Source organism: Camelus dromedarius, chromosome 14, assembly GCF_036321535.1.
Source record: "Camelus dromedarius isolate mCamDro1 chromosome 14, mCamDro1.pat, whole genome shotgun sequence".
Classification (NCBI taxonomy): domain Eukaryota; kingdom Metazoa; phylum Chordata; class Mammalia; order Artiodactyla; family Camelidae; genus Camelus; species Camelus dromedarius.
In genome coordinates, this window is record NC_087449.1 from 34,181,904 (window position 1) to 34,193,901 (window position 11,998).

Genomic DNA, 11,998 nt, shown 5'->3' on the forward strand with positions numbered 1-11,998 from the left:
AAGACAGGATAACAGAAGTCATCCAATCAGAACAGCAGACAGAAAAGCAAATGAAAACCAATGAAAGCAATATAAGGGATCTATGAAATAATATAAAACATGGCAATCTGCACATAACAAGGAACCCAGAAGGAGAAGAAAGAGAAAGGGGGATTGAAAAAGTACTTGAAGAAATCGTGACTGAAAAATACCCAAACCTGAAAAAGGAAACATATCCAAGCACAAGAAGCACAGAGGGTCCAAAACAGGAAGAACCCAAACATACCTACACCAAGACATATTATAATTAAGATGGCAAAATTTAAAGAAAATATTTTAAAGGCAGCAAGAGAAAAATAAAGGGTTAATTGCAAGAGAACACCCCCATAAAGCTTTCAGCTGATTTCTCCACAAACACTGCTGGCTCGAGGGGAGTGGCAAGATACATTCAAAGTCCTAAATGAGAAGAATCTGCAACCTAGGATACTCTATCCAGCAAGACTGTCCTTTAGAATAGAAGGAGAGAGAATTTCACACACAAGCAAAACTAAAGGAACACAGCAATACTAAACCTATACTAAAAGAAGTATTGAAAGGTCTACTCTAAATATGGAAGAAGCAGGAAGCTATAGAAAAGAGAAAACAATAATTGGAAATGGCGATAACTACAATGAGCTGTAAGAGAATAAACATGAAGATGTAAAAGAGGCCATCAAAATCATAAAATGTGGGAGGGAGGAGAAAGAAAATGTAGGTTTTCTTCTCATTCTTCTTAGGATGTGTTTGAGCCTATAAGACTACCAGTCTACAGCAAACAGTTACAGTAATGGGTTAACATACTTGAAAAACAGCATAACCACAGTAAGTGTACAGTAAAGTCACAAAAACCAAAAAGAAACTAACCTGATACAAAAGAAAATTATCAAACCACAAAAAGAAAAAGGAACAAAGAAATACGAAATCAACTGGAAGACAAAGTTTAAATAGCAATAAACACACATCTATCAATAATTACTGTAAATGTCAGTGGACTAAATGCTCCAATCAAAAGACATAGAGTGGCAGATTGGATAATAAAATAAGAGCCTACAATATGCTGCCTACAAGAGACCCACTTTAGGGTGAAGGACACACATAGATTGAAAGTGAGAGGATGGAAAAAGCTTTTTCATGCAAATGGAAATGACAAGAAAGCAAGAGTAGCAATATTCATATCAGGCAAAATAGATTTTAAAAAGCCATAAAGCCATAAAGATAAAGAAGGACACTATATAATGATAAAAGTTGTAATACAAGAAGAGAATATTATACTTGTTAACATATTAACATAATATGCACCCAATATAGGAGCACCTAAATATATAAAACAAATACTAACAAACATAAGGGGAGAAATTGATGAAAACAAACTTACAGTTACCAGTGGGGGAAGAGGATGGGAAGGGATAAATTAGTAGTTCGAGATTTACAGATACTAACTACTGTATATAAAAAGATAACAAGTTTATACTGCATAGCACAGGGAACTATATTCAATATCTTGTAGTAACCTATGGTTAAAAAGAATATGAAAACCGAATATATGTATGTTCCTGTATGAAATGTGCTGTACACCAGATATTGACACAACATTGTAAACTGTCTATACTTAAATAAAAATATATTAAAAAAAAGAAGTTGTGGTATATTTAAACAATGGAATACTACTCAGCCATAAGAGGCATAAAATAATGCCATTTGCAGCACCATGGATGGACCTGGAGATCATCATTCTAAGTGAAGTAAGCCAGAACACATAAATGAACTTTTCTACAAAACAGAAACAGACTCACAGACATAGTAAACACACTTACGGTTGGTTGCCAGCTGGTGGGGAGGGGGGAGAAGGGGTAAATTGGGAGTTCAAGATTTGCAGATACTAACTAATATATATAAAATAGATAAACAGTTTTATACTGTATAGCACAGGGAACTATATTTAGTATCTTGTAGTAACCTATAATGAAAAAAATATGAAAATGAATATATATGTGTATATGTATGCCTGAAACATTATATTGTACATTATGCAGCTGACACATTGTAAACTGACTATATTTCAATAAATAAATAATAAATCATTTAAAAATAATATATAAATAAAATCAGGAGATTAGAAAAACAACATTGACTTTCAAGTTGTCTTTAATGTCTTTCAAGATGCCATTTTCTTTGACAGTAATAAATCTTTCCTATATTTAAGTGCATTGGGAGGTGTGGAATCAGTATTTTTTTCTTCGATTATCATTTGGATCAGATATTCATTTGAGGAAAGATGTATTAGTCTCTTTAAAATGGGCCTCAGTTGTTTTATATCACCTGAAGCTTGACAAACCTTTAACCCAGAGTTGGCTTGTTTTGGTATGATCTGTTGCTCATAATAATTAGTGATGTTATAATCACTACTCATATAGAACAATTTAAAAAATTTTTCCCTTTTGGTCCTGAGTGCAAAGGTTAAATGTTGGTCCTCTCAGAATTGAAATAAATCTGCATACTGAAGATCATCCTTCCAAATGCTACATAACCGTATACAGTTTGGTTGGTATAATATGTATAACTGTGTATAAATACTTCTTTTCAAACAAAGGTCAACAATGAGGATCCTTTCAGTTCAGCCACATCCAGCTCAATAAGCAACGTGGTCATTACAAAAAATATGCTTGAGGAAACACCTGTCAAAAGTGAAGATATACCCCCAGCACTGCCACCAAAGATTGGAACTCCAACAAGACCTTGCCCACCTCCACCTGGTATGAGAGTTGGTACCTTTGCTAAATCAGCTACATTTTTTTTTTCCTGAAAAGTATTGTGTGGGCCTTACAATAAATTTACATGAAGGGCCTTAAAGAAAATGAGTCAAAAAATACAGCAGAGGTTTGCTGCTATCATCTGTTCCGATCTCAAGGCAGAATTGCAAACACGTGCCTAAGAGGCCAGCGTGTTTAACTGTCAGGAACTACTTTTCTTGCAAGAGCTAATTTCTTAAGTCACTTTAGAGAAGCAGTAAACATGAAAAAAGGAAAGTATCTGTGAAATCTCTCGCTTTTTGGAAGCTCAGTGGTTACCATTTGAACAATAGTTACCTACACTTTTGGTGTTTTAGTAAATTTCTGTAAGAGAAGATTAAGTCAAAGTCCCCTTCTTTTCTTGCTAAATGTGAAGTCTTCTTTAAGTCCTTTAATGAGCTATATGGCCTTTTTGGTATACAGAATTCAGCAATTTTTTTAAAAAAGTGTTGTTTTCTTGAAGGAAAATATTACTTTAATCTCACTTAATAAAAGGCTGCTTTATTTTATAATAGTGATATTCTTGGTCCAGAAACAAATTCTTACTATTCTTATTTTCTTTGTTTTCTTTTTAAATTTAGCACTATATAAAAGAAAGCGGTTTTGTTTGTCTTTTTAATGAAGATAATGAAATTCATGAGCGTGATAAAAAGGCAACCCCTTGAGTAGTTGTAGTGCTGCTAGTTTGTTATATGAGAAGACACATCTTGTACATCATTGTTTTAATCATGTGTCATTCCTTGGTAAATTTTCAGCCACAGTAGTTAAAGATCATTATTCTTGCCTTTTCGTAATAACCTACGTATGGTATTTTGGGGGCATACTATTTTTTTTCTTTCCTAATTTAAAGAATTGCATATAAAATTGTTAATACTCAATTATCTGTTGAAAAATTGGATGAACAAGTTAAGTGATTTCTGTCTCTTAAGGAAAAGTAGTCTGTATCATATATTGCCAGAGGGTAAGGTTGTCAGAATATATATATATATTTTTAATGAGAGCCAATCATTTAAGTTTTACAGCTGTAAGATGTCAATAGAGAGATTATTTTTAAGTCCTCACTAACATACTAGTACTGTAACTAAATCTAAGACTTCAGCAAAGTGAGGATATATCACTATAGAAAAATCAAGGAAAGAAAGATGATTTGATATCACTGTAGAAAAATCAAGGAAAGAAGGATGGCTTGTTTAACTGGGAGGTTAAAGATGTGGGTTCTAATTCTGGGTATCCTCTGACCAGCTCTATGCTATTGAGTGTTTGATTTCATGTGTGTGAGCCTTAGCTATCTGAGCTGTTAGATGGTGGCAGCAGTTCTGATGTTGCCTCCCTTCATAGGATTGTTGGAAGGATCCACTGAGATAGGAGACACGAACATCTTTTGTAAGCTGCTACAGTGAGAGGAAGAATCTGTTGTTTTGATTGCTATTACCAGCATAATGCATCTTTAGGAAAAATATATGTTTGAAGATATTTTAACACCTATTCTTATTATCTTTATTCAACAAGTTTAAGTCTTTAAAATTAGAGAACTTGTTTGAAAATGGTGATGAATTAATGAGCAACAGTATGCTCTTGTTTGGTCAAAGATTATTTTACCAGCAACCACAAAGATTTAAGCCCTGGACTTCAAAACATTCTCTTCTTCAGTTTGAAACATTGCGGATGGCAAGAAGTAGGTGGGCTATGCCAAAGTAGTTTTAATTTCATGCTCCCAAGTGTTACATACAGACCCAAAGAAAAAGCAGAAGAACATTGGCATTTTTCAAAGATCATTTGCCCTTACTGCCACTAATAGAGAACTGTATCAGGCAGAGGTTATAACAATAAAAGCCATTTCTGTCATTCTTTGTCATTCTCCTATTTTATCCCTTCCCCTCTCTCTTCTTGAGAACATGCTGCTTTGGGGAAGAGAAGGTTAACTCTGGACAAATACGATTCCTGGCCCATCACCTCCCCCATTGCTGTTTTTCCATTTAGCTACATAGAGGTAGAATGTATTTGAGAGGTGGTGTGTGAAAATTTTAAGGACAGACTGTTGGCTGTGGCTGTTTAAGACCATGTTAAGAACGTGTTTTAGGTGCTGACCCCCAGTCCCCACCCCTGGTTCTTAATGTTCCATGTGTTCATGTTCTTGTGTGTTTGTGTTTGCCATATTTGCTGATTGAGTTAACTGTAATGATTTTGATCCAGGGAAAAGACCCATCAACAAATTGGATTCTTCTGATCCCTTTAAACTGAAGGATCCATTTCAGCCTTTCCCAGGCAATGATAGCCCCAAAGAAAAAGATCCTGATACGTTTTGCGATCCATTCACTTCTACTACCACTACCACTACCGATAAAGAGGCTGACCCAAGCAATTTTGCTAACTTCAGTGCTGTAAGTACTGTGAATGGGCTGTTTTGAGGGAAAATCTTTCCATTTATAGTTTGAAGAGTTTTCAGAAATTATTTTGGAGTCTGCCAAATTTGTATTATTTCAACTAAATTTACCAACATATTAAAAATGATCTTTATTCTTCCTCCCACATACCAAAAAACCTCTGTTTGATTCTCTTTTGCTGGTTCTAAAATTATTTCATTACACAAATGATTTTAGTACTCTTAGTTTTGGGGTCATATACCAGTTCTTTTGCAAAACTCTTCTCTTAGTCTCAGTAAACAATATAAATAAAATTCTAACAGTTACTATTTTGCAAATTGTTGTGGATGATGGGCCATTAGAGAGTCATTTGCTGTCTGCCCTCTGGTTGAATAATGCCAATAATGAGTTTGTGTACTTGTAACTGTGTATGTTATGTTTGTGTATAAAGTCTTGATGATTTCTGGAGACCAGTCAGCAACTATTATATGAGAAGGTAGAGCCCGGAATTCTTTGAATAGAAAATAAAACTGTGGTTTCATATAATACTGTTCTTAAAATGTGAATGTCAATTTTATTAAATAAATCTGATTGTCAAGACCTACTAAACAGTCTTAAATTATTTGGAAGGCTTTAATTCTCTAGCCTTCCATATTTACTCTTCATTCTCCAAGGGCTGACTAAAATAGGCCGACCAGTAAAAGCAACAGAAGGATGCTGTGATAAGAGCATGGGCAGGACCTATAAGGTCACAGGAATGGGGCAACCAATTATGGAAGTGTCACTGAACAGACATTAAGCAATGACATGTATTCCAACATTATTTAGGTAAAAACAAGGCTTTTTTTTTTTAAGTAAAATTCTTAGAATAACTAATAATGTTTCATTTTCCTGAATTTTTTTTTTCAGGCAAAATGGCTTCATTATCACTGTCTATTTTATAACAAAGCAGTCGTCTCTACTTAATACTTTAAGCCCTTGAGATAATCTTGGAAATAGAAGATCTAGTGGCCAGGTGACTCTGACCACTGTCTGCCTCATGTTTTCCTCAATGTAGCACTGGGTCTTTGAACCAGTAAATTTATTCCTGCAGCCATTTCTAGTTAGAAAGGAGATAGGCAGGAATCTGCATGCAACTAAGGCAGACAGAATTAGACTGAGCTACCCAGCTTTTGAATCTTTACCCTTAAGTTTCAGTGGTTTCTTTTGAATGTGAAGGAGCAGAATAGGAATCAATATTTTGAATTGGAAAACAGAGTGTCAGAATTATACTGACTTAACTTGTTAGGTGGAACTTGAATTGTTTCAAGCAGAGAATCCAGAATTGCTCTTCCTGGTATAATCCTCTTAATATAAAATAACCTTCTGGCAGTTTGTGGCATTTACTATCTTAAATATGATTTCAGTGAGTCAAAACCTGATTGGAATAAGGCTTGAATAATAGCTGAGGCATTTTGCTTATTTCATACTCAGAAATCTCAATATAGTATATATTAAGCAGCTCATAATAAAAATGTCTTTTTATTCATTATGAAAGATTTTTTAACTGTTACAAGTTTCAAAAGCCCTCTGATTACCGAAGGAAAAAGCTAGCATTTTCAAAAAGCTTGACAGTTTCTTTCATTTCATCCTGTTATGGTGCTCTTCTGTATGACAGTACTTGAAACTAGGTAGAATTTTTTTTTTTTTTTTTTTTAGTATCTGCCAAGGTTGCTGTTTTGGGTGGATAAAAATATTTCCTTGACCTAATAATTACCAGCATTAAGGTTTTATTTAGGTTTAGACTGGGTCAAAAAGTTCTCAGTGCTTGTCAAAATCTTTATAATGCATTTAAAAAAAAAAGATTAGATCCACAGCTTGTTTAGTATACCCAGTACTCTTATTTTATGTATAACAAAATTTATGTGTAGCATATTCTTTGCCTCATAGTTTTTCTGTAGCTGATGGGCTAAGATAAAGTAGGAAATCACCAGTGGGATTAAATTGTAAATAATTTATCATGTGAGGATGTTCACTAAAGTTGAAGTAGTAAATGTTTTATATTAAATAAAAAGGCTAGCCCTCTCCTGTTTTTAAATCTCCTACTTTACCATAAGCATTTCTACTTTATTTATTTATTTTTTTATTTTTAAGGGGGAGGTAATTAGGTTTACTTATTTATTTTATTTTTGGAAGAGGTACTGAGGATTGGACCCAGGACCCTGTTATGCTAAGCATGTGTTCTACCACTAGAGCTATACCCTCCCCCCAGCATTTCTACTTCTTAAAAATTATGTTTTAATGTTTAGTTTTATAGATTCTCTGTCTGTAGACTGCATTAATTTTTTAAATTAAGTCATATTTTAACAGCAGATTAAACATGTTTTTAGAGAAAAAAATTTTAACAAGTAACAAATAAGACTATTTCCAGAGTCCATTAGGTGAGACAAGTAGTTAAATGTCCTTTTGTAAAAGCTTTTTTTCTTCTTTTCTTTGTGTTTGTCTTATTCATGAATTTGCTCGTTTGTTCCTTCATTTTGTCTTTTAAATGGCAGTATCCCTCTGAAGAAGATATGATCGAATGGGCCAAGAGGGAAAGTGAGAGAGAGGAAGAGCAGAGGCTTGCCCGACTGAACCAGCAAGAGCAGGAAGACTTAGAACTGGCTATTGCACTCAGCAAATCTGAGATATCAGAAGCATGAAGAATTCTGCTGTCCTTTGTCAGCCACACAGTGCTCTCCTTCCTGAGTTCTGAAGCTATTTACAGTGTGTATCAAAACTACCTATGAGCATGGGAATACAAAAGGTTTGAGATTCCTGTAAATGTGACAAAAGTTTTTTCTTTTTAACTCCATTTTAGATTTGTCTTTCTTTTTTCCCCTGTAAAAGCAGTAACCCAGACAGCTTCATCTGGGCCCTTTTCTGGTGTGCACTTAGTGTAAGCTTTTGCCTGCCTGTGCTACTTTCACTTGTAAAGCTAGAGCACCCAAGCTTCTGCCTTCTGGAATAGAGAGAAATTGTTCACCCCTGTGCTGCCCTTATTCTGTAGCTACTCTGATGATAGCCAGTGGGTTTCTTAAAGTTGGCAGTATTCTCCCTGATTCGAATGGTTGAGGGCGGGGAAGGGAAAGAACATCTGTTTTTTTTTTTATGATAGAGCAAATTGGCTAGTTTAAAGTATATGTTTGCATTTCCTTATAATCAAAACACTGTTCAACTTGTTTTTTATAGACAAGAAAAAATATATTGCATAAATTGACTTCACTATTGAAAAAGGGATGCTTTAGATTGAACCATTATAGCTTCAGACCCAGTCTTTTCCTAAATAAAAACATTAAAGCCTCATGTGTGAAATATATTTTTAAAATTTTTTCTCTGGATTTAAAGAGTTTTAGATAAAAAGATACCTCTCCATAATTTTAAGTGCGAGAGAGTGGAGAAAAATTATCACTTAAAACATACCCATCAATATAAGGTAAGCAAAGGTCTTAACATAGTGGCCATTCTGCCATTGCTATGGCACTGTCCTGTTTTGTTCATGGTAGGTTTATTTTTGTACTTTTGCAGAAGAAACTTTAGCAAGCTAGAACTGGAAGGTACTTTAACTTTTTGTGTATATATATTTTTGTTTTCTTTAATGAAGGCTCAATTACTTGAAATGTAAAAACATTCACTGAATACAAATGAAAAAGTGACATGTGTTAAATCATATTATTGCTTTTTGTCCATCTTTGTGGAGTCAAATAGTTTATTCTCTTCATGTTTTCACCTATAAATACTTGGCAGGCTAGCAAAAAAAAAATTTTTTTTTTTAATTGGAAGAGAAAAGACCTGCCAAATTATCAAAGCTCTTTATGTGTTAAAAGCCTATCTCCTGTAAAACTAACCTAGCAGACAAGCTGAATTTAAAATGGACTATAAAGTAGGCTGTAAATTGTAATCTTACCTTTTTTAACATCAGTTACTGACTTAGAAAATGTATTGAAAACCAAGATAAAGGAAAATGCACCTAAAAACTAATTAAATGTTTCTGTGGTCATGAAGTCAAGGTGGTATTTGATCTGTGTTAATCAGAGTAACTTACTGCCTAGCCTATGAATAAATTCCAAAATAACCAATTCACTTCATCTTGAAATGGTGCTTTTTTCCTCTCCACACACAATTGGACTGCTGTAGTTTGAAACAAACTTAAACCACTTTCTTGCACTGCTAACTTTTTTCTACTTTTATAAATTGAAACATTTCAGCATAAAAGTCATACATATGAAGCAAGGGCTGAATCATAGTCACAAGGCTTTAATTTTGATAAACTAATCTAGTGATAAGGATATACTGCAGAAGCTGATTGAGAAGAGAGTGTTGGGAGTTGTGATAGGTAGTGGGTTTTGGGTTTTTTTCTTCCCCTTAAACTTTAGGAAAAAGGTAAGTTGACTTGAGCAACCTTCTTTTGCACTGGGAAAATGAACAAATGTTTGAAATGGTTTTAAAGTTTTTTTTTTTTAATTGAAAAAACACTCTGGAAAATACTAAATATCTGTAACTTATAGACACCAACTTTTGATGTAATAAGTGTACCCTAATCTTATGTGTGTTTAACTGGATTACATAGATTCTTATCTTTTATTAAAATGTGTATACTCAGTGGACCAATATAATATTAAAGTATGTATATATTATATAAATGTATATATATCTAAACCTCCATGCTCACTTGTGTAGGATGATGTCTTAGAGTAATTTGTGATCGTATTTTACATCGTTGACTCTGGCTCTAGAGCCTGTGCCTGAAAAGGATAGATAAGTGTACCTGAGAGCTCAGTAGTACTACTTACAAAGTTTTAACCATCTTCTACACGCTTGTTCAGGTTTATTTGAGTTCTCTTTATGGAATTTTCTCTTATGTTTCAAACTTCTGAATTGTAGCCTGTAATTATGAGAACAATACACTTTAAAGAATAATAAACCCTACTATCCATACATCCTGTCTGAGATGGAGTTCTGCACGGTTCTGTGATGTCCATGCTGTGTCCGAGGAGGGGTAGGCATACCATCAGCACAGATTGATATGTGTAGAGTGCTTGGGAGAGGACCTGGTATAGAATAAATACTCAGTATGTGTTAATTATTATTTTTAGTTATCATGTCCTGTTTTTGTGAAAGAAAGATAGGAAATGCGTATGCATAGAGACAGTGCCTGAAACATCGGTGGCTTTGCATGTAGTTGTTGAATGAGGATTTGTGTCATGGACTCTAGGAAGGCATCGTGGTGTAAAAAGATGACACAGTACTGGGATTGAATCCCTGGTCTGCCATTTTAGGAAAGACGACTTCAACAAAGTTATTTAGCCTCCCTAAGCCTCATCTTCCTCATCTAATGAACATCATAATACCTAACTCACAGGATTGTTCTGAAGGATTTGCATTTGACAGCTTTTTAATATTGTTTATTTTAAACAAACAAATTCAGCCATGTTATTAATAGTGAAAATAGCTGTTGGTTATTGAATGTAATATACTGAGCACTTTATATATGTTTTCTTGTTTAATCTTCATAACAGCCCTAAGTAGTACTATTATTACCATCTTTTTTTAGAAATGGGGAAACTGAGGCTCAAAAAAGTTAAAATAATGTGCTTCAGATCACAGCTAATAAGTAGATGAGCCAGGAATTGAACTCTGGTGTCTTTGATTCTAAAACATGATAATGCTTTCCAACTCACTGTGCTTTGTTTCATTTTGTGTGAAAATTTTTGCTTATAGGAAATACTAGGATTGGTACGTGATAAGTAATAACAAGTAACATGTATTAAGCTCCAAGCAGAATTCTTAGTGCTTTATGTATATTATTTCATTTAATCCTCAAAAAAGTAACCCTGTAATATATAGGTACTATTTTTGTCTCGATTTTACAGAGGAGGTGCCCTAACTAGGCCACAGTTATGTAACCAGTAAGTGACAGAGCTGGACTTTGAACCCAGGAGACTGGCTCTAGTGTTTTGACCACTACTCTCTATTCCTGTTAAAGGTGAGAAGCCGGAGGAGAAATATCACAAATAGAATAATCAGTGTAATCTCTGCCCTTGAGGATTAATGAAATAAACCTACTGCATAGCACATAGTAGCTTATAAAACATTTCCCAATTCATTTCCCTATTTAATCCTTACCAGGATTTAGAACAGTTTCTGATACATGGAAGTACTCAACCATTATTAGTTACTACTATTACCATAAGGGATAAATAAGAATATGGGGGAGATGGTCAACCTTTTTTTTATTAAAGAAATACAAGATTTTAAACCAAGAAACTAGCAAAAACGAAAAAGAATTTATTAGTGCTGGTAGAGCTCTGGAAAGAATACATTAAAAGACAGACAAAGAGTAGATTTTGGAGAGTTTGCCACACAGGTGAAGAAACAGGGCATTCCAGGCAGAGGCCGTGGCTCTGTGAAGACGGCCGGCTAGGGCACGATACAGTGTGCTAGCAAGCAGCAAGTACTGAGTCCTTCAGCATGACTAGAGTGTCAGTTTGCGGGCAAAAGCGTGAAGTGTTTGTGTTTGTATGAAAGAAAGATCTCATTGGTGGTGATTTGGAGGATTGCTTTAGGAGGAAACGAGGTAAAGCAGGCAAAACAGGCTGTTGAAGTCATTCAGATGAGATGGTAAGGACCTAAAATATGACCATGGCTGAGGCCTGAGAGAAGGGGACTAATTTAAGAGAATTAACAGGCTTTAGAGTCTGATGAGACATGGGTGGTGAGGGGAAAGGAGGGGTTGCAAACTTCAGCAAGCATCAGGATGGCCTGGAGGGCTTATTAAAGTACAGATTGTGGACCCCATCCACAAAGTTT

The 11,998-nt window shown here is 34.6% G+C and overlaps 1 protein-coding gene across 3 annotated transcripts in view; it reads left to right on the forward strand.

Annotated features, from left to right (window-relative positions):
* Positions 1-10,126, forward strand: part of EPS15 (epidermal growth factor receptor pathway substrate 15) — a 122,962-nt gene extending 112,836 nt beyond the window's left edge. For 2 of the 3 annotated variants that reach the window (XM_031465112.2, XM_064493592.1), the window contains 3 exons: positions 2,609-2,771; positions 5,001-5,188; positions 7,705-10,126. In XM_031465112.2, coding sequence (XP_031320972.1) covers positions 2,609-2,771; positions 5,001-5,188; positions 7,705-7,851 — 498 coding nt within the window. In that variant the 3' untranslated portion in view covers positions 7,852-10,126. The remainder of the gene's footprint in view (positions 1-2,608; positions 2,772-5,000; positions 5,189-7,704) is intronic. The other variant, XM_064493594.1, reaches the window with a different exon arrangement.
* The last annotated feature ends 1,872 nt before the right edge of the window (positions 10,127-11,998 follow it).